At 34.7% G+C, this 26950-nt stretch overlaps 1 protein-coding gene across 1 annotated transcript in view; it reads left to right on the forward strand.

Moving 5' to 3' along the window:
* LOC106822705 (cadherin-10) overlaps positions 1-26950 on the forward strand; it is a 169215-nt gene that overhangs the window by 115101 nt on the left and 27164 nt on the right. Inside the window, exons 3-5 of the mRNA XM_014827978.3 lie at positions 4425-4719; positions 6262-6381; positions 6814-6981. Of these exons, the coding sequence (XP_014683464.1) occupies positions 4425-4719; positions 6262-6381; positions 6814-6981 (583 nt within the window). The remainder of the gene's footprint in view (positions 1-4424; positions 4720-6261; positions 6382-6813; positions 6982-26950) is intronic.

Raw genomic sequence — 26950 nt, forward strand, 5'->3', positions numbered from 1 at the left:
CAGAAACCTGCGACATTTAAAATTACCAGGCTTGCATCATATAATTTGTGGTTAAAATATTTCTTGAAATTCAATGGGCTGTTTAGTTTTAATTATTAATCTACTCACTGTAAGCAAATGAGTTATAATTAACCACATCTAAATTAAAAAGTTAAATAATAGGAAAATGACTTTTAAATGTGCAGCACAGTCCCAGTTGTTCTATTTCCATTAATTGTCATGCATCTTGCCATGTCCTTTATCTGCTTGTGAATTTACAAGGAACACAGCAGGTTGTGAATTTTTAATAGGCTTTCCTCAAGGAAAGAAAAGGTCAGTATTAACATAAAATTCTTCTTAAAGATTTGTGGCACAAATGTTTCACACCGGAGAACAGGTGTTACTGAGAAACTAAAGCCACAATACTCTGACATTTTTTCTATGTTTAAAGAAAACTTAATGTCTCACATAATAAAATAGCACAAGGTCAAATCAATATAAAAGTTATTTCAAAAGTAGACGCTGTAAGTTATTTGGCACATGATCCATAATCCCACTTCTCAGTATGTAAACAATTAATTTTGTTCAATTAAATGTTTAATAAATGTAAGTATTGATATCTAAGATCCAAGTAAAAAAGGGAAAAGTAATGGGAAAGCTACAGTTGTAAGGACTAACGCTTGTCTGATCATTATTTGTAAATGAGTTGGAATATGAAATAAAATTCTATCATCCACACAAGGAATGAGAGAGAGTGACAATACTAGTGTAAGGGTTGAAAAAGTATCCAAAGGAAGGGATAATTAAAATAATAATGAGAAATTTAAAAAGATGACGGGGAGCTGGGGCAGGAGACTATAATTAAAGAACTTTGTCCATGGTGTCTTTCTGTAACTGTTAGGAAATCATCATCCACATACCTGTTATTACTTAGCTCTTGCCTCCCATCGGTTTCATCTAGAGGAGGAAGCTCTGGAAGTGCATCTCTCTGCCCTATGGTAAATGTCTGTTGTAATTTCTTTACTTGTCCAGTTCTTAAATATGTTTATTTAAATTATATTTTGATAAACATGAGCTAATGTCAAGCCCTCAAATATGGTCTTTTTGGTCCTTTATTCTAGTGTTAATGTTCAGTTATTCCCCTCTGTAAGAAAAGAATGTACTTTTTTTTCATGCAAGCTTTCATGGTTCATAAAACATTTCTTGTAAGTCTGGCTTCTTAAAACCAAAACTTACTAATTTGTATGTCTAATTTGTTTCTCTTTATTATATTCCCATTGGAGAAGGTAGCAATCCTTTCATTTCTGATTCTCAAAACCACAGTCTGACTTCCAACCCTCATCTCTTTGATTCCCCATACCGTGTTCCATTTTCTAATCCAGCAGAAACTCCCACAGCATGTGGTCCAATTACAGGATTTAATTTTCACTCTCTGTAGTATAAGTGAAGGTAAGAATCCTGCTGTGATTCATATTCCAAAACTGAGCTCTATAAAAATTAAAATCTCACTATACTAGCAACTTTTTTGCATGTCTAACTGATTAGAATAACAGAACTGGTCTTAATAATTCCAGTCTTTCCTTATATCCCTCACTACCCTGAATCTATGTTCTATATTCATCCAGTATTCTTTATGAGATGTAAAGTTTGTAAAATGCAAAAAATTTCCCAGATTGAAACCTCTACTCATTCTTTATCAGGTAGTTTAGGTGTTATATGCTTAAGGAAATCCTCACTCATTCCCATGGGCGAATTTAGGGGCTGTCCTGTGAATTTTTATTACACACAGTATTTGAATCTTCCATGGAACTACAATGGAATTGTTGATTTACTTTTAAAAGTACCTTATTCTTATGAAAGTAAAGAGATATTTCTCAATTAAAACTGTTGAATAATAGATAATAAAAATCATAACTGTCTATTACAATCCACAAAGTTATCTGATCAAATGATTGATAATATCAATAATCTTTTCTTGAATTATTTTGATTGCCAGACAGAACAAGAAATATGCAACACTTACATCTGCCATTTGGAAAATTGCCACTGTGTTGTGCATTCATATAATTGGAAAGTTTCCCAGCAACTCTGTGCATTTTCAATTACTAAAACGCATCAGTCTTGTGACTTTTTGAGAGTGGTTCCCTGGACAACACAGTCTTATATTACTTCTGAGAGCCTTTTGGTTAAAAGCAGATATTTCTTGAGTTTTTCAACCTTACTCTATTGTTTATAAATAGCTGAAAATGCAGTGAAAAACTATTTGTTACCTGACTTCTTTTTCTCCAAAGTACATATCCATTTGGGATTTTTCTTTATCCATTATATCTGTAATGAGTTATTTGTCCAGAAATCAGAAAAAATGATATTTGATCCAAATTTGATAGCTAAATGCAAATTACTATGAACCATTAACCAAAAATTAGACTGCTTTTGTAGACACAGCAATAACCAGTGATACAATATATTAGGCATGTGTGTGTGTGTTTTAAAATATTTATTTAATTTAAACAGTTTTGATGTCCATATAAAAATGTTTCCTGGTCAAGGTCATTGACATGAACTCCCATAAAGAAAAGAAATAAAATTTTCTTTAAATAGAAACTAATCAATTTAATGTTTCTAGACATAATTAGATGAAAATGTTTGTTGATGCAAGTAATCTAAAGAGCAAAAATAAAACCTATGTAGGTAAATATCTAACTCTATAATGTTTGGCATAATTTAAGGATAATGTATCTTATTTTTAATTCTCTAGGCTACAGGTTGGTGTGCCTACTCTGATTTATGAATATACTTTATATGAATATTAAAAAGCAAACATGTTGGTGATGATGTCTAAGTTATAATAAATGCTTTGTTGAGATCTAGAAAATCTACACTTTATTTTCATATTTCTTACCAAATAAAAAACAAAATAAAAATTTAAAAAACAGAGTCTCTTATTGCAAATAATAAAACTGTGATCATAGCATAGAAAATGTTCATTGGTTGGGTGGTACAATTAAAGAAAAACTTATAATCCTTGTGTTTTACAAAGCCACGCTCTGTTCCTCCAATGGCCAAACCCCTCCCTTCAGGGTAAGAGTTCCATGGGAGGTAGGGGATATTCACATCTGGAACCTGCACATCCATTTCCAGACTGTGCTCAGGGTACTTGGGACCAATTATTCCCTGCCCAAACATTCCTGAGCTTGCTTCAAAGTCCAAGGAGGGTTTCTTCTCCAGGTCGTTCACCCAAATGCCAGACTCGCTCACTGTTATATGCATCCTTAACCCCTAGTGGGCATCTAGTAAAAGACACCATAAATGGAATTTGCCCATGACACTGGGCTCCTGGGCGAGCATTTGCACTGGGATGGGGTGAGCACTGGGCTGAGATGTCCACATGAATGCATGCTCTTTGACACGATGACTTGGATTCTGGAAGATTAGTGTTGTGGGCATAGGCTGGGGGCAAGAAACAGACTTGCCCTGCATTGTCTTGTTCCTTCACAGAACTTTCTTAAGTTTGTTGAGAAGATAGATTGGACAAGGTAGGAGGCTAGATAGAACATAGATTTTTTTTTGGTGAGGAAAATTGACCCTGAGCTAGCATCTGTTAGCAATCTTCGTCTTTTTGCTTGAGGAAGTTTGTCCCTGAGCTAACATCCATGCCAGTCTTCCTCTATTTTGTATGTGGGATGCTGCCACAGCATGGCTTGATGAGTGGTGTGTAGGTCCACGCCCAGGATCTGAACCCGCAAACCCCAGGCCTCTGAAGCAGAGTGTGCAAAGTTAACTACTACACCACCAGGCTGGCCCCTAGAGCTTTAAAATATATAGCCACATGTTATATAGACATCTATTTGTACTCTTACTCTGAGGCCCGCAAATATTTATGGTGTAGTCACTGTCTTTTGTATGAACCAAAAAATGATGCATAGTGTTTCTCATGTAGGAACTATGTCTCATACAATTTTGCCTGTCTCACAGTTCTTAAGATATCACTAATATCCCAATGGAAATGCAGTAACTAATAATAAATTTGTAGGAGATGAGTTTCCTGCATAATGTGAGTAAAAGAATTTTCCACTCACAGAAATAGGTGAGAGAAACAATGTTTACACCAGCATGTCAAGACTGATGACTTATGTCTTTGTCAGGAGTTATTTGCCTATGAAAATAGTTATTTACCAAGGAAAGCACAGAGAATAGCTCTGTTTGGCTTATTTTTATTACTTTTTTTCCATTTAGAATAAAAATCCCGCTGATATATAAAAGGCTAGTCCTATTGTTTAAAGTATATAGATGAGTGTGATCATACTTATTCAACTCTGATTTCAAGAACTAAGATAACTGACCCCATTATTCAGTGATGGGACACGAGAGGCCTTCTTTGAATTCTTTCAGCATTATGTACCTTTAGACATTCTCATGGATATACACTTTTTTATTTCCCCTAGCTTCATTCAGACCAAGATAAAGGAGATGGATCACTCAAATATATTTTATCTGGAGATGGAGCTGGGACTCTTTTTATTATTGATGAAAAAACAGGTGACATTCATGCCACAAGAAGAATTGATAGGGAAGAAAAGGCCTTTTATACTCTACGTGCACAAGCTATTAACAGAAGAACTTTGAGACCAGTAGAACCAGAGTCTGAGTTTGTGATCAAAATCCACGATATCAATGACAATGAGCCAACATTCCCAGAGGAAATTTATACAGCTAGTGTTCCTGAAATGTCCGTTGTAGGTAAGTTCATGTACAACATTTATGACGGTAATCAAAAAGTATAAAAATTAACAAGAAATTCATAAAATTCTATGATCAAGTAATTGAAATCATCTTTGATTCCCAACTAAGAGTACATATTTAATTTCCTAATTTAGGAAATGATCAGAAAAAAAGGGATGAATGCATTTTTCACTTCCTATGGATTTGTAAATCTTTACAATGCAAATCAGTAGACACTTTCCTCAAAAATCCAAGAAAATACTATTGAACTTAGTAGAAAACTGCAAAAATACAATTTTTTGTCACATGGATTTAGATACAGCTGTGTAAAATTTTGACCCCAAATATATTTTAGGTACATTTAGAGCACCATAGATATAATATAGGATCTTTGCATATATTCTCTATGTATTCGTTAGTCATAATTTGCCTAGAGTTTGTTTGAATTATCTAGATAATAAGAATGATGTAATTGATTAGATTAACTAATTCTTTCAAATTAAGTATTTGAGAACATCCTTTCATTATAACTATTATATATAAAACTCTGCCAGTATAAATCTCTTATTCAAATAAACCAGTTGAAAATCCACAGTTAATCACACACAGATACAGATTTAAAAATTTAGGTTGTGGAACCTGTAAAACAGAAAGTATTAAAAAAACTAGAAGCATAACATTCAAGAAAATGAAATTTCCCTTTTCAATGTAAATAAATAGAAGTTGTATTTGTAGGCAAAGAAAGTTAAGATGGCTTTAATTTTTTAATCAAATAGAGAATGACAGAAAATTAAACATCAGGAAACAGTGATAACATTTTTAGAAATATGTTTATGGATTTAGTAGAATAAATGCGTTTCTCAAATGTGGGAGAAGTTGTGTAAACTGATGAAACAGTTCTGATACATTTTTTCTTGTAACAGTTATAAAAGCCAATTTGCAAGTCTGCATTTCTCAAAAGCATTGTTCTGGGGTTATCATTTAATATTTACTTCAGTAAATCCCAAGGACTTTTGACAATTACCTGACTATAAAGCCCTTTTAAATATCTTGAACTTTATTGAATAGCTTTTAAGAGTTCGTGGAACCTGGGATCATCTTGGTTTGTTTCTAAATTTAGAATTTAATCTATTCATAAAATTGTACTCTAGAGCAGATGTTAATTATTTTTATAGTTAATTAGTGGAGGGGGAGAAAGAGGAGCATACATACTCCTTTGTGATTAGACATGCCCTTTACACAAAACAAATCTATTATGTGACAATGAATTTAAATATCAAACCTGAGCATTTGTAAAGTGACTGCATTTGTTATAATCTGATACACTGTAGCATTGTCTATTGCATGCGTGAAATACGCCTGTTAGCTAAATATTTTTGTAGTTGAAACCAGAGTTTGCCTGTAATAACGCTATATATGTGATTTTCCTCTAAATTGTATAAATGTTTCTTTAAGAGGTCATTATTAAAACCAAAAATCGTTCAAGTCTTCCATGAAAACCAGTGCTTTTGCTCCTCCTTCTGGTACTGTGCAGAACTAAGCTGAATTTGGATACTTCAGGTACTTCTGTGGTGCAAGTCACAGCTACTGATGCCGATGACCCTTCCTATGGGAACAGCGCCAGAGTCATTTACAGCATCCTTCAAGGGCAGCCGTATTTCTCTGTGGAGCCCGAAACAGGTCAGGAATCATGAATCAGTGTTTGTTAATTTAATAGTCTTTATGCTCTTTTTACGTAGAAAGGAGGGGGGAAAATACGAACTAAACCTTAACGTTAATACTCACAGAAGAGTGATGATGCCACTCTTAAAGATTTAAGAACTCAAAGTTGAAAGGTTGAGTCAGCTAATGGAAGTATACCTGTTTTATGTGTTTACATATGGGCTTAGGTCTTTGTATAGCACACACGGTGTTCTTTTGGAAATAGTAAAAAACACCAATTGTGAAATATTTACACTGAATCACTTTTGCAACTTCTAGACAATAAAAATTAACAGCAAACATATATTTTGTCTTTCAAAAATCACTACATTAGATATACAATTTGTGGGCTTAAGCAACTAATGATTGAGATTTTAATAAGGATAACACAGTCTTTATATTTTCTTCAAGGTATCATCAGGACTGCTTTACCAAACATGAACAGAGAAAACAGGGAGCAATACCAAGTGGTGATCCAGGCCAAAGATATGGGCGGCCAGATGGGAGGCTTGTCGGGCACCACCACTGTGAACATCACGCTGACAGACGTCAATGACAACCCCCCTCGCTTCCCCCAGAGTAAGCTGCCTTTAATGGTCTTTCTGCAGGGCAAAAGCCTTAGCGTTAAAAAATAAAAGAAAGGAAAAAAGCGATTGATCATTTAATCTAAAACATCAAAAATGTGCTACAGAAATGAAAAAAAAAGAAAAGGTAAATATGCTGATGAATTCACTGTTATTAAAAGATGACAATTAAATATTTCAGATATACTTCAGAGACAGGGAGATCTATGACCACAAAACCTCTCCATATACGTACTCTGCATCTATGATTGTAATGCCAAAGGAAATAATGTTTTACTAGAAAACAAACTAAATCATTCTTCTACAGTGAGTGTATTTATTTCCACATGCAATTTAATAAGGAAGATCCTAACTTGAGGGTAAAAGTGTTCAATGAAAAATCTAATTTGTCATATTATAAAGACTTAGCAAGAAAGTGCTACATGGGGGAACCTTGCAAACTAATCAGACTTGCACTTAATATGACTGCGTCAGATTTGCATTGAATACCTCTGTGTTTGGAATAGCCATCATCCTAAAACATTTTGTATTCCTGATCTATTTATAGATCTCTTTTGTGTTATAAAACTAGCCGTTCATATTTTCACAATAGGTCAAGAATAGGTTAAGAGCCATTAGCTTCCAACCATGTAATACATGTATTTGTTCTCCTTTCTTATACAAATTTGGTAGACATGCAGCTGGAGAGGTTGATATTAGATCTCAGTGGACACTCTCAAGACTCAGCCAATTTCCTACTAATCTAAAAGATCCTATACTTCAAGATAAAATGTCATGTTGCTGGGAATGTGGCATAAAATGCAAGCTCTACTATGGTCTATATCCTTGATTTTTAGCATTTGCTGTGTATTAACTTCTAAATTGATCCTCCAATTTTAATTAGCTTTTGGGCTAAATACCATTGTGATAAAGTACTAAAATGTAGCTTTTTGTGTTATTTATGTCTTTACACTAAAGACTATTATGCAGAAGGAATTATGGTCTAAGAATTGACTGTGTTATTTTGACTGTTTAAAAGCATTTTACCTCTCTTCAATGCTATTTTTACCTAACTTTGATTATTAATATTGCATGATTTGAATTGAATTGTTTAAAATCATGTGTGTGGAAAGATGATACCATTCAGATAGAATTTTCTTGGGCAGACTAATCGTATGCTTATGTATTTGTGCTGATTCTTTTGTTAGATATTTACGGTCCCTGCCCCTCAGGTCTGCTCTTGTTGTGTTCAGCCCAAAACACAGAGAGAAGGCCGTTCCTTTATGCTCTTTTCAAATCATCAGGATTCAGCTCCAGGTTACCTCAGCATTGGCAGAGAAAAGAAAACCAATAATAATCATTTATAGTTCTTTTGAACAAGCCTAAACACATGCCTAGTTACATTAAAATTCAAATTTCAAATTTTATGTGTATATCTGACCACCTCTTAGTGTAAGCCTGTTATCAGGAGAATGAATATGCAAATCCAAGAGAAAACTGATTAATTATATAATCTACAATGAACAAAAAATATTCCTGTAAAAAGCATTTTATCAATAATAAATAACCATTGAGAAATATTATATTTTAAATGCCCAAGAACATATATGCACATGTCTAAAATGCATTCCATTTAAAAATGATGCATTCAATGAGAAAATTAATAGATTCTAGTTAAATGGGAAAATTTGACATTTGAAAGACAATAATATCCAATGAAAATTCATTTTATTATTTTTTCATCTATTATAACACCTTTATTAATTCATTCAATAATTATTTCCTTTCCTTTTGTTAAGTCAGAATTTGGGTTTGGTATCTGGTAGGCATGTTACACAAGCCAGGACTTAACAATAATTAATAGTAATGTAATGATAACAAAAAGAAGCAGCAGCATAACTTATATTTTCTAAATGGTATTTTTTGTTGGACACTGTATCAAGTTATTTATTGACCTGCTTCATTAAATCATAATAATCATTCAGGTCAGTCTTATGATCTCCATTCTACAAACGAGAAAACAAAGGTTAGAGGCATTAAGGCTAAACTGGAAGTAATGGCAGAGGTTGGTTGAAATCCATGTCCAACTTCAGATGTACAACACAATACATTTAGAGAAATTTTAGAGCATCCTGTATCTTGTCTCATTATTTTTTAATTATAGATGGAAACATAATTTATGGGTTTTTATTTTCTCAATTATCTTTTCTGCTGTGAATATTTGCAACCATATCTTACTATTGGGAACACTCAGTCATGGCAATTAGAATGTTACTTGATAGTCTAAGTCATCTAACATCCGGAAAACTACTTTTTCGTTTCTAATATCATTTCATTAAATAGCCAAAGTTTGGAGAGAGTTCCACAGTTTATGAAGACTTTCATATGTAGCATATCATTGAAAACTCACAACTAACCTGTAAAGACCATTGTCATTATCCTTATACCCAATGTACAGAAAAAGTAAAGGAGATTCAGAGTAGAAATGACCAAGAGAACAAACCAGTGCTGCCTAATAGAAATATAATCCACACCAAAACTGTGTGCCACGTATGTAATTTTAAATTTTCTAACACCCATATTAAAAAAGTTAAAAGAAGCAGGAAACCTTTATTTTAATCATATATGTTCTTTAACTCAATACTATCCTTTAGACGTATCATCAATATAAAACTTATTCAGATATTTCATATTCTTTTTTCCCATAATTCTTTGAAATATCCACTTACATCAAGTATTTTCCGGTTACATCAAGTCTCAGTTCAGACTAACCATATTTCCAGTCAATAGCCACGTGAGGGTTAGAAGCTTGGCAAGGGGCTGCCATATGGAACAGCTCAGGAGCAGACTGTGGAGTCATTCTGCATGAGTTCCAATGCTCTTCTTCACTTGGTAGCTTTTTCACCTTCGTCAATTAAACTGACGTCTCTATTTTTCCATGCCGTTCAGTAAAACTCGATAGCAGTGCATAAAACCATGGAGTGGTATAAAACGAGATAATTTAACATCTCTGAAGCCCTTGAGTCAGTGGCTGGCACTGGTGTACTTACGTGTTCAGTAACGTTGATTTATGTAAGTGCTACTCTGTTGTTATGATTAGTCAATATTATAAAAGTAGGGTCAGAACTTAAACTTTCACATGGATTGGCTGATCCAAATTTAACATTTCCCAATATGCTGCATCTGTGGAAGATAAAAATCTCAGTCATTTGGAGGGGACAGGGACAGACGAAAACCCAGATATTACGCTTCCTTGTTTAGCTTATTTTATTGTGTAGATCTATAACAATCATTCTCAATCAAGAACAATTTTGCCCCCCGAGAGGACATTTGGTAATATCTTGAGATATTTTTGCTTGTCTCAACTGGTAGGTACTACTGGCATGTAGTGGGTGTAAGCTAGGAATGCTGCTAAACATTCTTACAATTGACAGGACAAAGAATTACCTGGCCCAAAATGTCAACAGTCCCGTAGGTGAGAAACTGATATGTTATATGAGGATCTGTTCAAGTGAAGTCATAAATTCCTTTATCTACAACTATTTCTTGAGAACACTTTTGCATGAAACACTATTTTAGAAACAAGATATATGAATTTTGTAAAAAAAAGAAAAATAGCCCTGGTTTTTTTCCCTATGACCTTTTATGAAAGTAGAGGAGACAGATCACACATAAGTAAAAACATTGTATAAATACGAGGTGTTGGCTCAGTCCTGGATAAAACGTGGAACATGTGTGTAACGGGAGGATAAGGGAAGCTCCCATTCAAGAGGTGATATTTCACTGGAACATTTTAAGATGGAATAGACCCAGCCATTTTAAGATGGGAAAATCCTCCAAGCAGAAGAAATAGCCTGTGAGAAGCCCTAAGGTTGGAAATTGAATGGTGTTATGTCAGGAACTGCAGACCAGTGTGGCTGGATCATGCCAAACAACAAGGAGGTTGGTGGGAGACTAGAGTAGAGAGCTCTGCATTCACAGGAACGTTGACAATAGTAAGTTATTATGAACTGTGTGCCTGATATAAGCTATCATTTGATCTTGTGGTTTTAGAGGTACATAGATATGTGAGCATTAACATAATATGTGCACCTTAGTATGATTCTAAGAGACAAGCAATGGTTTAGAAGGGTGAGGTGAACCTGAAAACTGAGTTCCAAAGTATTTTCTGCTCTTTTGCTATGGATATTAAATTGTATTTTGTACTCTCAAAAGGATATCTCTGTCGAAATTGTTTCAGAATCATGGGTCATTTCAAGTGACTTAATTTAATTTTAAAAACAGTACGTGAAGAAAAAAATCGATTGCTTACCTTCCAGTGACTGGTACTGTGTTTGCAGTTAAGCACATGAAGATTAATAAGTCTTGACTCCTGCTTATGAGTGGCTTATTGTCTAGCAGGGGAGAGAATATTTCAGTATGAAATGATAAGTGTGATAAAGGAACTATGCACAGAATGTATACTGTACAAAGGAGCAGTATATTTCCAAATATGGGAGTTAGTGGACGAATGCATCCTTTACAGTAGAAGCTTTTTGTGGAGAACTTCGCTCTTAGCCTAAATCTTTTCTTTAACCTACTCCTTAAAATTACTGTAAGCCATAGGAATAGGAAAAGAAGGCAAGCTCATGAAGGTAGAAATTAGCAGAGTTACCAATTTATGAAAGAGCATATTCTGAGGAGGATGAAAGGATCATGGTAAGGAACATGCTTCAAAGTGATGGTGATGAAATAATAGATGCTTTTCATGTTTGCAATTTCCTTTTTTATATATTTTTATTTTTTTATTTTTTATGTTTTTTTTTTTAAAGTTTGGCATCTCAGCTAACAACTGTTGCCCATCTTTTTTTAAAAATTTTTTATTCTTCCCCTCAAATCCCCCCAGTACATAGTTGTAGATTCTAGGTGTGAGTGCCTCTGGTTGTGCTATGTGGGATGCCGCCCCTGCATGGCCTAATGAGCGGTGCCACACCCCAGGATCTGAACCAGCGAGACTCTGGGCCACCAAAGTGGAGCGCGTGAACCCAACCACTCCGCCACGGGGCCGGCCCCAATTTTTTATATATTTTTATACTTTTATAATTCTAAAAGGAAACAGAATAGCAAAGAATAGAAATAGCAAAAATGACAGTTGCTTTGAAGAAGTCCAATAAAATGAGTACTAGATAGCAGCTACTAGAATTGACATAATGGCGGTAATTGTGGAATATCCTTTCCAATTGGTTTTAGTAGAAATCATTTTGGAAGAAGCTGGAGGATACTAAGTTGAAAAATAAAAGAAAGAAAGAAGAGGATTGAAATAATGCCTGCAATTTAAGAAGCTAAGATGAACAAGAAAATAAAATAGAAAAGGAATATATTGCTGTTGTTAGAAAGCAATCCTGGATTAAGAATGGGTCAGTAGATAATTTTGAGTAACTCCTGTATCCCAGGCTCTAAGGGATTAGGCCACAGCAGCCAACAATGGACCTGAGCTACTGGTTGAAGGTATAGACAGTGACGTGATAACCATGTGAGTGTATAATATGATTTCCAGTTATGCAGTAAGTGCTCTGAAGAACATAAAGCAGGTAAGGGACTAGAGAATGATGGGGGTGCCATTTTAGGAAGGATGAATAGGGGAGGCTCTGTAAGGAGGCCTGAATAATTTCAAGGACTGAAAATGCACAAAATTAGGTAATTTAACTTCTCTAGACCAGTTCCTATATATACAATACTTATAGTGTTACAATTAAGAAATAAGGTTACATAGATAAAATATCTTCAGGAGTAATTGTAACATAAACTAGGTTCTCAATACATCTGGATTTCCTCTCCTCTTTTCCTTCGCAAGGAGTATGTCTGTTGTTTCTAATCTTCTTGTTTTCCTTGCTCTGATGCTATGCAACTGTTCTTTTATGGCCAGCCAAAGATTAAATGAAAATACCTTAAGCCTGGAGAGACCTCTAAGCTCGGCGACCACAATAAAATGGTGTGCTTACCTCATATGAACAAATGAACATTTCCATGATTGAGGACTCCAGAGCAAATTTTCCTCCTCTCCAACCAGTCAAACATTCAATGGTCCTTGAGTTTTGCTAGGTTTCATTGTGTTGACATAGGTAAATGTTACACTTCCTCACCTTAAATCTAACTACTTGGTATTCCCACTTGAATATTTTAGTCTCTTTCACCCCATTTCCTTCCTTCTTTCCCTATAATCAGAAACACAAAATAGGCTCCATGGAAAAGGTCTATGAAAAGATTAATTATTGGGACCTGATTATTGTAGGGCTTGGCAAAACCAACTGGGACAAGAGGATTTGTGCCCAAATGGCCATTTTTTAGAGTATCTCTTGGAAAATGTTAGGATACTGATTTTTAATGTAGACCAGAGTCAGTGATTAAGAGGGATCTGATCTGCAGAGGCCAGGCTAGTCCTGGCATCTTTGCCTTAATACAGCAGAAAAGGCTGCATGATAAGACTCTTACATCCATTCCAAAAAAGGAAAAAATCAACCTCAGAAAGGAAGGTCCAGGCCTAGAGAAAAAGTTTACAAAGCAGTTATGCAGATGGTCAGGGTCCCAGCCAACCAGCTGGTGCCCAGGACTTGGCTCTAGTTCTTGCGTGGGACAGCATTTCACTAGGACTCAAGAAGAAGGAAGGAAACTAAGCATCTGAGACCAGGCAAAAAGTTCCAACCCACAAATGAGTCAACTCTGGAACATAGTTCAAGACCACAGCTCTTTATGCATTTAGGTGCTTTCCCACACATCTGTCAGAGAGCAAAGAGAGAGAGTAGACTCTTTTCACATTCTGCTTAAGAGTGGGTATAGGTTCCTGAGAAACCCACCTGTCATAGAAACATGCCCCTAGTCTACTTAGCATTGAGTCACAGACATGTTTGCACACAGCTTAGGTGGACAAGTAGAAGTCAGGGACCAGTGACAAGTACATTTATGTAATGTTAGTTGAGCTGAAACTTTATGAGGGGCAAAAAATTTATAAACTGCAAACAAAATATTGTATGATTGAATGATGGCCATATTTGTTTTCATTTATGTTTGACCCTCCTAAGATAAGTTTCAGAATATTATGTGTATAGGTAGTCAGTATGAAATTTATGAGAATTTGGTAAATATTTATTATGTAAGCTTCCAGGTCTATCCCAAGTGCACTCAAAAAAAAAATGAATTTATTCCTGTCTACTATATTTTTGCCATGAATTATTGAGAATAGTAACAAAAAATCAGTTCTTCACCATTTGGTTATTAGTTCTAAAACTTAACACAGAATTTCTTGCTTATAGGAAAGACTTTATTAAGATAAATTATAGGTGATGGGACACTTTGGGTGTGCAAATAAACTTAATGGGAATCTAATTTCCTGAGTATTTTGATACCATCTCTTTATATTTCCCAACAAATTATATCTAAGGATTATACACAACTACAGCCAATCGAGAAGCAATAGTAAGCAATTGCAGAATCACTCAGAGCCTAAAAAGATTTCATTTCTGTGTTTGTTTTATCTGAATGATCTTGTGTGGCTACTGACTTTATTTAACCCGTTACGTTACATAAATATGGATTGCCTGGTTTACCTCAACTTAAAATAAAACAGCAGTATAAAAATAATAGTAATAGACACAGTATTACAGCATGTACTAAACACTATAAAATATAATGTAAATATTAACTCATTTAATTTTCACCTTACATAATATCGTATAGTTATTTACTCCTTTTTATTAGTTAAAAAATTTTGAAACACATACATTTAAGTCAATGGTTGATGGTTCTACAGCTGGAAAATAAATAAAAGCCAGGTTGGGGACGTAGATTCTTTGCCTCAGAAATCTGCACTTCTAACCACTACACCAAGAAAGAAATTGGTACATCAAAGACTGTCTTTATCTTCCCTGGTGCATCTTGCCTTTAGTTAATTCCATGATTCGCTACTTCTATATAGATTATAGGGACAACTTCAGGTGGGGCATACCAAAGACGACTGATTCCTTTGCTGAGACCCTTATACTGCTTGGACAGATAAGTAAGTCTGCATGAGACAAGGCCTTTCAAGGAAATGTCTATATGATATACATGGGGATTTAAGACACGTACATTCGGTGAGCTGTGAGACTAGCGTAGTCCCTGCCTGGTACAAGAGAGGTTTGATTTAATATGTGCTGATTTTCGCTTTGTAAATAGAGTCAACCTCTCCTCTACTGGGGATTCCAAAGTAATGTAGGCCCCGGGCTGATCTGCATATTTTAAAATTGTCAAGCACATTTCAAATAGAGCAACAGTCAGGTATGTCCCAAGGAAGATTCTTTAGCATGAGAAAGAAGGGGATGAAATTAAAGCTGTCTCTTTTTCCCTTTTTTTATTATCTAGAAAAAACTGAATATTCTTACATTCAAAAGCACTTTTCTACAATTTGTATTGGTTAGATAGGGCTGAGATTTTTACTGTGACCACCAAAATACCCTCAAATGTTTGTAGGATTTTCCCCATGTTCCCAATACCTCTAGTTTGTAAGAATTACAAAGAAATAATGTTATTAAAGCATTCCTTAATTTATTAAACACTGACTAAAGCCCTATATGTGGCAGGAACCATACTAGAAAATAATAATAAACTAATAATCTTGCAGTGAGAAATAAGATACAGAATATATCCATAAATGGTTTGCATTCTGGAAAGTTACACAGACACAAACTCTCTTTCTCACAAACACACGTATATAGACTTTTATTTTATTACATTGGGGTTGCTCTCACATTGTCTCTCTCTTTTTCTTTCTTGCTTCCAAATGTAGATATAGGCTAAATATATATATGCGCAAACATAAGTATATACACACATATATGCACATATTATATAAGCTTTTGTACATACATCTACTTGGAGAATGATGCACTAGCATGCTATAATTATTAAAACCCAAATCATAAAATGATAAACTCTTTGGATGTAAGGGGATCAAGAAAGAAAAAATTATTTAAGAGTTTATTTAAAAGTTTCCAGGCAGGAAAACAAGGGGCATTAAGAGAGAGAGCGTTTCTGTTAGAGAGGACAGAATGAACAAAGGTGGAATTCAGGGAAATGTGTGTGATTTGGTATGACTGGATCCCAGGATTTGAGAGAGATGAGAATGGAAATACAAGCAGTGTTAGCATCATGAAAAGAGGTGAATACAAAAATAAATGTCACATCTATTATCTAAGGGAACATTTTTTAGGAGAGCAGCAGGCAAAGTTCTTCATTTTGCCTAATTATTCTGGCAGCAGTGAAGCACACTGCTTGGATTGGAAGAGAGCGGGAGTCGGTGAGAGTCTGAACTCATGCCAAGGAGAGGAGGGATTTGAGATATCTGTAAAAGGCTGATCCATAGGACTTAATAATGAGCTCAATAGAGGTTTTAAGGGAGAGAGGAGAGCAAAAGATGCTTTCTACGAGAAAAGCTTGTTCGAAGAAAGAGAGTGATTTCAGTTTGATTTGAACATTTTGAATTGAGATGCGTGCAGAAAGATAGTGGGTTTTAAATATCCAGTTGATCTGAGGTACACATGTGACATGTAAGTGAAAACAGACATGTATGACCTTGGCTAGGCTAAATGTTTCGAGTGACGTAACTGGGAAAATATAGAATTTTCCAAGTGTGATAAAATATATAATTCTCTAAGAAAAATAGTGTACATGGAAATTATACAAAAATCCACTTGGAACTCTCCAGGTATTCCAGTGGAAAGTTGCCTTAGGCTAAACTGCTTGGCATTTTGCATAGTGGGATTCAGAGTCCCCCTGTATTGTGGTATCCTCTAGAACAAACTTGGAAAATACCCCTGGGTAGGTATTGAAATAGATATATAGATACAAAACTAGCTGTGCAAATATCTTTAGACTCAATTAGGCTGCTGTCACAGAGTTTTTAATACGCCTAGGATTTCAGGCGAGACGTCGCAAAGAGACTGAGCACCTAAGACAACATAATATGATTATGAACTACTCATTTAAGGTTATCCTAACCTCCCCCAATCCTATGTACTTTTTATGTTTCTAAACATTGCAATTGTGTGTGTCTATTGATGCCAATTAACTTGGAGACAATTTCAAAGAAATGTATCAGGATGGATTCCCTAGTCTCTGGGGATCAATGGCAGCTTCTCGAAAAGCTTTGTCTTGTTGCTTTCCTCAATGGCATGAACAGGAAATTGACATCATACAGCATCTCCTTTTGCTCGAATTTAACTTAAATGCTCAAAGCTAGGTTGATGATCATGTCTCCAGTGCTCACAAATTTAGGTTTCTGTCCTCTGGTGAGACCCCCACTTGCAAAGCCTCAATCCTTTGTCAGTCTCTGGTGTGCCTTTCAGCTCCCCTCTTTTCTCCTAAATGCCCATTTAGCATTGCATAATTTCCTTAACTACCCTGCAGTTTCCTCCAAGGAGCCTTATCTTGTTTTTAATTTCTTCCTGTTAAGCTCATTAAAAAAGATCTTTTAAGCATTATACAATGGAATGGTTTATAAACGTGTATAATTGTGTCATTTTTCTTAAAGTAAGTATTGTTGGAGATTATTATGCAGCATAGAGATATTACAATAAGATTACACACAAAGCAAATAAAAAAATTAAACTAATGTTAAATTATTTTGTTGATTCATATATGTGGTGCTTTTTAAAATCTCAACTCTGGAGAAGTAGAGTGCTTATGTAAAAGTGAATAGAAACAGGGCAGGGAACAAAAGGGAAAGACAAATTAGATCTCTTTGAACCTCATTTTTTTAATCAACAAATAAAACAGCAGCTATTTGTTGCCAAGCTCAAAACCTGGGTTTGCCCTTATTGTCCTCTCAAGTTGTGTCTTTTGTTCCTGAGGAAGTCACTCTGTCACATCTCTTACTTTGCCTCTCTTATTTATATCTTCCCTCCAAAGCCTCTTACATTGTCAGTTATTTCTAATTCTAGTACACAAATCTGTAGTATTTGTAATATTCAAGTGCAAAAGTCCTATCGATCAAATTTTTGGTAGAATAAATGACCTGGAATATTTAGTCTTGAATCCTATAAAATCAGAACAACATCAAAATTGTTTGAAATCTTTAATAATGAAAATTCAGATGTGTGAAGTCATCAATGACACTTATTTAAGTGCACTTATTTAAGGAGCCACATATTTTGCCCAGTCCTTAGGAAGCCTTCTTTGCGATATTATCTTTTAGATTTTTACCTCTAAATACAACTTTCTGTATGTGATCCAGAAATGGCAATTACCTCTCTCCTCCTCATTCATGCCTTTGTGCTTAAGTCGATAACCAAACTAAGAACAGGCTCACCGGGAAGAAATATTTATCTGCCCTAAACATTAAAAGAGAAGCGGACATTCAACCTGACACCTGGGAATGAATTTAAAACAACTATAAATTGGAATTGATAGGAAAGCATCCGACATAATTACAGCTCCATCAACTGTAAGATAAAAATAAGGAGCATGCAAATAGATGTCTTTAGGGAAAAATGAAACTTAGGGATGGGTGACAGGTGCTCCTATGCCCGTGTCAGTGTGTGCATACGAGTCTATGTCTCATTCCTGGTGTCCCTTCTCTGTGCCCCCTACGTGGGAAACAGTCTTGCAGCCTCTTAATTAAGGTAATTTCCATTTGCTTGACAAACTGTGATTCTTGTGTTCACTAGACAAATCTTGGAAATAAATAAAAACTATGAATGAATAGTTCTTTCATACATTTAAAATCTAGAAGTGTACTTTTTAACCTTGAAATAGACCCAATAAAGCCTGTCCCCGAATTGGTGTCTGAGCATAAACATTATTCCAAAGAAAGCATTATTAAATTATATATGTTGGGCATTGAGTAAACATTTGTTGAATGAATTAATTAGGAAAGTTGCCATACAATCAAAACAATCATGAATATGTGGTGTATGTGTGTATACAACATATATATCTTTGTAACATAGCCATTTGAATTATTTAACAGAAGAGCTAAATCTATACTATTTTGATGAATGGACTCAGTCTTAATCATGACTTTTCTGGAAAGTATGGAATACCTTGAAAACACTTTTATTAATGTTTCAGGGAAAAATAAATATATACATGTATGTGAGTGTATGCACACGCGCACTCACAATTCACCTACTCACCCACCTCTGTGTGTGTGTGTGTGTGTCTGCGTATCCCTTGCAACAAATTACTGAGGAAGAGAATTGAAGTACATATATATATATATATATATAATAATTTAGGCTCCTCATCACATGAACCAATGAAGCAAGATCACTTTCCACTTTAAGTCTCAGAAGATACTGAAAATTAACATGGCTAATGCTTACTCTAATCAAAACCAAATACACTTTGTAATGCAGACAATCTCTGCACCAACTGAGAAACAAATCAGTTTGGATCCTTGACCAGAACTATAGTGATGAATTCAACGCAGACAGATTTCCAGAATCTAAGCGTGTGCCTAAAAATACAAGCGATCTCAAAGAAGTCCAAGCTAAAAATAAAAAGTGGGAGAACAAAGTCCCACAGACAATGCTCACAGTGAAATCCATGTGACAGTAAAATTAATGGAACAAAAAAATCGTTTTTTCTTTTGTTCTCTCTCTGGCTGTTAAAAGGAGATCCATGATATGGAAACTTTTCACTGTAAACTGATAATCTCTAATAACGTCAGGAAAATTTTTGATTTAATTTTTTTGAAAATGACTATTGAAGTATTAAATTCACAGATACATTTTTTAAAAAAGGAAAATAAGCCACCCTTTCCATTCCTCCTTGCCAACAGCTCTAATTCTCACAGAAAACAACTTTAAACTGTTACTCTCTAGTTCGTTTAGCTTAAACTGCAATTCTTTAAGTAATATTTTCTTGTTGAAGTATTTTTATATATTGCCTTTTGACTTCCTCTCATGGTTAATGAAAACAGAGCTCAGTAACATCTCAAAGTATTCTCCCCTAAACATAATTCCATCACTTTTTTTTCAGTTTCTCTATTGGTTATCTTAGCAAATTTAAGTATTATGTTATGAAGTTTCTTTTCTATCCACAATTGTCAGCCTCCCTCTCTGTCTTTTTGTCCCAAGAGCACTCTCACTGAAGATATATATTTTTATTGTCCAAAAATAAAGTGTAATTTTCAAAATGCACTTATCAAAATGCTATACTATTAACTGTGTAAAATTCTGGTCTTTTGTGCCAAATATAGGGCATACTCTGGCTCTCCAAAGTCTAAGAGGAAAAGGCCATTTTATTTCCCATGTAATAATTTCAACTATTGAGTATTAGAGATCCTCCTTAGCAAAGTTATATTTTCCAAGATATTACAGGTCTGTGCTTTTGGTGTGCTGTGTGTACAGCTGCTCAAAATTTATTAGTGAGCAGCCCTATAGCATTGGCTTCATTTTGGCAGCATCCAGAGTTGCAAAACTAGAGGCTTCAGGATGCCTGTTCTAACGTGGGCTGGCTAATTTCTATACCTCAGGAAAACCTGCCATCCCAGATGTTTTGTTCTTACTTTCATAATTTGGATACATAGCTTTCTGGATCTCATGTATTCCTTTATCTTGGCTTAGCCTGTTATTTTCCTGGAATACATTCTTCATTGGGTTATTTAAAAAGGCCCAAAGGGAGATAAATTTGCTCAGTCTAAAACTATCTTTATCAGATTATCACACTTGATTAATGGCTAGAGTGAGCATTCAAGGTTCAAAATAATTTTATCATCAAATTTTGATGACATTGCTCAATATTTTTTTAGGATCAGAGATTGCCTTGAAAGGTTCATTGACATTTTTATCCATGTATTTTTTTTCAACTTAACAATTATGTATGTATTCGTTTTTAATTGCACACTTCCTTCCATTTATCCTCTAGCTCATTAATTCTCTCCTTGGATCATTTTAATCTTCTATTTAACCCATTCATTATTTTTTTTTAACTTTATTATATTGTTAGTATCTATTTATTGTATTTGGCTCTATATCAAATACGCCCAGCCACTTTTCATAGTTATTCTCTAGTGAGATTTTTATGATCACTTATACTTCTTAAAGCTTATTAAGTATATTTTTTTATATTCTGCATGTGATGATTCCATATGGTTGTTTTGTTGATCTGATTTCAGCTAGAGGGTCTTATTTTTGTTTTTTGCTTTCAGAAATTCTTTTTCTAATCATTGCTGCTTTTAGTGTTTTGGGTTTTTGCTGACACTCACTCATATTTCCTTTTGTTGTTATACATATATACTGTTGAAATTTCTAATCATTGAAATTTGTGAGGCCTGATACTGAATTCTAAATAAAAGATGTTTGCTTCTGTCGAGTTTCAGGGTTGCTACCAACACTTTTAAGTGAGGCTTGACTTGACAATTATTTGTGGTGTATATGGGTTTGCTTGTTTTAAATTTTCACGTAGTATATGTGGGAGAATATAAGTAGAACCATTTTAAAGCATCACAAGGACTTTAAAAGTAGTTTGCATTCACATGTATGGTCCTTGAATGTTTTGCTATTTGCTATATATACAGAGAGAGAGATAGAGAAAGAAAGATTATACACATGTGAAAAAAATATATATATATACACATACATATGTGTATTTGTGTGTGTGTGTGTGTGTGTGTATATATATAGTGTTTATGTATCCCTAAACAACATATTATGAAACAACATTATTGAGTTCTGAAACTGACTTTTTCTTCATATTATGCATTTAAGATTCATCCATATTTATCCCATGTAACTGTAGCTCACAGTTTTCACTTTTGCATTATGTTGGGATGTGTGATTATATAACAGTTTATTTACCTATTCTCATGCTGTTTGACATTTGGGTTTTCTTCTTTTTTTTTATTTTACAAACAATAATTCTGTGTGACATTTCTGCAACTGTTCTCCTCATACACCTTGCTGAAATTTATTTATGTTAATATTTAACTTCACATTCTGTAATCTCATACGGTTTCCTGTTATGGGTTGAATTGTGTCCCCTAAAAAATTTATTTTGAAGTCCTAAGCCCCGGTACCTTAAATGTGACCTATTTAGAAATAAGGTCTTTACAGAGGTGATCAAATTGAAACGAAGTCATCAGGGTTAGGGCCCTAATTCAACATGACTGATGTCCTTATAAAAGGACACAGAGAGAGACGTGCACAGAGGGAAGCTGATGTGAACATACAGGGATGCCGGCCATGTATCTGGACTAATGCATGTACAAGCCAAGGAATGTCAAGGATTGTTGGCAAACACCAGCAGCCAGAAGAGGCAAGGAAAGATTCTTCCCTAGAGCTGTCAGGGGGTGTGGCCTTGCCAGATAGCTCCGTTTCAGACTTCTAGCCTCCAGAACTGTAAGACAAGAAATTTCTCTCGTTTTAAGCCCCCAAGTCTTTGGTACTCTGTTGTAGCAGCCCTAGGAAATGAATGCATTTCCCAAAGTCATTGTGCCAAATTTAACACCCATCAGTTCTGCATAATAGTTCCTGTTACACCACATACTTTTAACACTGGGTGTTGTCAGACTTACATTTTTGTTAACTTAGTAGGTGTCAAATGATATCACATCATTTGCATGTGCTTAATTAAGATCCAGTACATTTCTCTCTATGTCTGTCTTGTTTCCTCTACTATAGATTGTTTTCCATTCACATCCTTGACTAATTTTTCCACTAGTTTATCTGGCTTTTCTCTGGTTCTTTAGAGATGCTGTTTGTCCATATGAGTGCTGAAATTATCTTCCTCCTGTTATTTGTAACATGTTTCACTTTTTCTATATTGTCTTTTATTTATAGAAGGTGTTAATTTGAGTATAGATTGACTTATCAACCTTTTATTTTATGCTTTATTGTTTGTTGTATTTTAGAAATCCTTTCCTTACCAAAGATCATTAAAATATTAGCCTACGTTTACTTGTAAATTAATTTAAAGTTTTAGAAACATGTTTTTGTAAGTTTAGGATTGTGGTGCTAACCAAAAAGATACAGGCTCAGAATTTTTAATGAAAATTTTGCATGTGTGAAGGAAATAAAAAGGGGCCCATGAAGGATGAAGTTGGAAATTACCACATCTCATTGTAATCCCTCTCCCAGGTAGGTTACAGCTGTCTTTGGTGGTAAAATAGCTTGATTAATATACGAATATGACTTAGTATTTTACAGTTCAAGAATTATTTTGAAACATGCAGGAAAAAGAGAGGAAACTTACGATGTTCATTGGAAGGGGACATCTTGTGATAACCAAGGCAGAACCTGCAACACTCTGGCAGGGCTGAATTTTTCTTCATTTGGAAATTTAAAAGCTTATTTATAAATTTGGCTGATAAAATATTCCATTAAAATATTAAAGATCTATTAGTTTAAGATTATTTATATGTGTGCATGTGTATGCATACACGTGTGTTGGTATGTGTCCCTAACAGACACTTGACGTGTTGTTCTATATCTTACAGCAGCTGACTCCATCATTTTCCTTCCTTTGTGGTTTTATGAGCTACATATTTACAACTAGATTCTGATTGAGCTGTAATACATCTTTCCAGGGCTGTTAATGTCTCTCACTTTTCGAGAAGGCACTTGAGGAAGAAAGGTATAAGAAGAGGTGGCCCAGAAGGATCCTCTCAGGTGGCGTAATCTCCGTGATTTTCTTGTCCTTCCACAGATTCTCCCTGAAGTAACTGTACGCTGTCCTATGATCCTTCACCTCTCGCATTCTGGATGCCACAGTGTCATCTTTTCTCCCCTAGCAGTTGAAGCTGCCTATGTGTGTAAAAATACAGCTCTGAAGGTCATCTGAACCCGTACTATGAATGCAAAATGTTTTTCAGGAGGGCTTGTGTCTGGAACCCTTCCACTGACTGTAAAACACTTACTAGTCCTAGTTTGTTGTGGAGACCATTGGCTGTTGATTATCCACCCTGTGGATTACCTGGAGTTTGATATAAGTCCTCCTTGCTTCAAGAGGCTATAAAAATAAAGATCCATTTTGTGAAAATGGCAAATATCTTCATACCAAAAAGGGGCTTCAGTCTTCCGCTTGTTTCTCCAGGTTCTCATTTCCCTTCAGTTTGGGGCTTGTACTTTTTAATACCTTTACTTGTGCATCTCCATCTCCATGTATGATCCACAAATTTGATTGTTTTTCAGCTGAAAAGTTGTACTGAATTATCTAGCTTGCATTGCCAGAAAACAACTATGATTTAATGCGTTTTAATCAACTAAATCATTGTTATCTTATTGATGATCAAATTTCCAAAATACTGACCAGTAGAACCAAGTTGATTGGTTTCTTTGTACTTTTTTATGATCCCATTAATCGCTGATATCTTGCTTAATTTCTGTCTCAAAAAATCTTAATCTCACTTTTCTTTCCATTCCTCAGACTTAGAGACAGCAAATCTCCAAGAAGACTTAGTTTATATTATTGAAAAATATTTGTGTTAGTAACTAGTGTTTGGGTATAAGTGTTGTGTTTGGTGCTAGTGGAATGGAATTGTAGGCCTTTTTAGTGACAACAATTAAAACAAAAATGTCCTACTTTATAAGTATGAATTTATAAATAAAGATGTATGTAGTCAGTTCCAAGATTATAGTGTTTCTATTTAAATACTTTTATTCTAATATACTACAGGATTTTCTCTTATGCTAAAAAGTCTTAAATACTAATATTATAAAGCATAGCACCCTAAATTCCTTTTGAAAGATACAGATATTTTATTTCTAAAGCAAAGATCAACTAACATGTTAAAAGACAATAACATTATTATTTAAATTTTTATATTAAAGACATAATTAGATTTCTTATTTCAAATATAGATAATTACCTTCCTTTGGCTTTTTCAGCGTTATGAAGCAAGAGCTACTCCATTTATTGAAATATTTGAATCCTGACTATATTAAAAAATTATGGTTCTGGGGCTGGCCCCGTGGCCGAGTGGTTAAGTTCTCGCACTCCGCTGCAGGCGGCCCAGTGTTTCGTTGGTTCGAATCCTGGGCGTGGACATGGCACTGCTCATCAAACCACGCTGAGGCAGCATCCCACATGCCACAACTAGAAGGACCCACAACGAAGAATATACAACTATGTACCGGGGGGCTTTGGGGATAAAAAGGAAAAAAAAATTATGGTTCTTTCTCCATTAAATGAAACCGGGACTAACTTAGAGACGTGGTTCATTTCAGGGTTTGGGCAGGGAAAATATAAAATGAACCCGTAACATTTTTGTGATACCAGAGACTAAAGAAGAATTTGCACAAAACAACAAATAACCATATTATTAGATTATAGCAGATAGAATAAATGTCCTTGAGTCTATATTGCTATAATAAATAATAAATAAATGGATAAGTAGAGGCGAAGGGGCAGCTTTTCTTTACAGAAAAATTCCAAATAATAAATGTAGAAAGAATGAAGAAAATAGAAAATCACCATTAGAAAACCACAGCATTAATTATTGCAGGCAAGATCACTGATCAATGCTAAAATTAATGGGCAGACTTTTGAGGAGAAACAGGATAGTTGCAAAATCTTAAAGTATATATCCTGAGATATATATTGATTATAAAGAAAAATAGAGAGGCTAGCCCAGTGGTGCACGGGTTACATTCGCAGGTTCTGCTTCATTGGACGAGGGCTCACTGGTTTGGATCCTGGGTGCAGACTTATGCACCGTTTGTCAAGCCATGCTGTGGCAGGCATCCCACATATAAAGTAGAGGAAGATGGGCATGGATATTAGCTCAGGGCCTGTCTTCCTCAGCAAAAAGAGGAGGATTGGCAGCAGATGTTAGCTCAGAGCTAATCTTCCTCAAAAAAAAAAAAAGAAAAATGGAGAAAACTGGCAGAAACACCTTCTTAACCAAGTTATCATGGTTAACATCAGTCATAAGACATATTGACATCACATGCTCCCTGATACATGATACACTGAGAACACATCACTTCTATGATAGAGCTGACAAAAATGCATAACCTCAACCTAATCGTGAGAAAATATGAGACAGACTCAAATTGAGAGATGTTTTACAAGATAACTGATCAGTATTGTTTAAAAGTGTCAAGGTCGTAGAAGACAAAGACTGAAGAACTCACACAGACGAGAGGAGGACAGGACAACCAAATGCAAAGTAAGATCTTTGGAAAGACTTTAACGGGAAAGATGGTGAAATTCAAACAAATTCTGGAATTAATAGTAAAGTGATTAGAGTAGTGTGTCTCATAAACTAAACTTTATATAAGTGATTGTGAGTTAAAAATTAAAAATGAACTTGCTAAAGGTTATACAATTAGATGGGCTGGAGCTTGAATTTTAACCCACGTTATATAACTATTGGACTCTTCTCATCTGGCTTTGGTATCAGTGTTACAGTGAACTCATATCATGAGTTGGGAAACAGTCCTCATCTTTTCTCATTTTCTTTCTCCAGGAAAATAAGGAATTTTCTGTACCATGAATGTTCCTTGAAAATATTTGAGTTAACTGTTTGTATTTTGGAGAACTGATCATTTTAAATTATACTTTATTTCTTCTTTAGTAGATTTGTATATTCTTAATTATTTTTAGGCATTTACCACTCTAGCTAAATATTCAATTTTATTGACATACAGGTGTTCATAATATTGTCTAATCTTCTAAAGCACTACATTATCTGCAGTTATATTTCTTTTAAAAAATTCTTAATAAAATTCTTTGCTTTTCTCCCCTTTCCATGAAGTTTTACCAGATATGTATTTATTTGATAAGCCCTTTCAAAAAACCAACTTTTAGCATTTTTATTCTCTTTTTTGTATATTGCTTTCAAATTCATGACTTTGTTTTTATCTTAATGATCTATTTATTTGGCAAGTATGATGTCTTTCTTTTCCAGTTTCTTATATTTACTGCTTAGCTCATTAATTTCAGCTTGTCTTTCTCTGTTTGTCAGCATGTAAAGTTATAAATTACCTTTTCTAAGTAGAATCATTTTCTCTGCACCACACGTTTTAATT

The sequence above is a fragment of the Equus asinus genome, chromosome 10 (genome assembly GCF_041296235.1).
Source record: "Equus asinus isolate D_3611 breed Donkey chromosome 10, EquAss-T2T_v2, whole genome shotgun sequence".
Classification (NCBI taxonomy): Eukaryota; Metazoa; Chordata; class Mammalia; order Perissodactyla; family Equidae; genus Equus; species Equus asinus.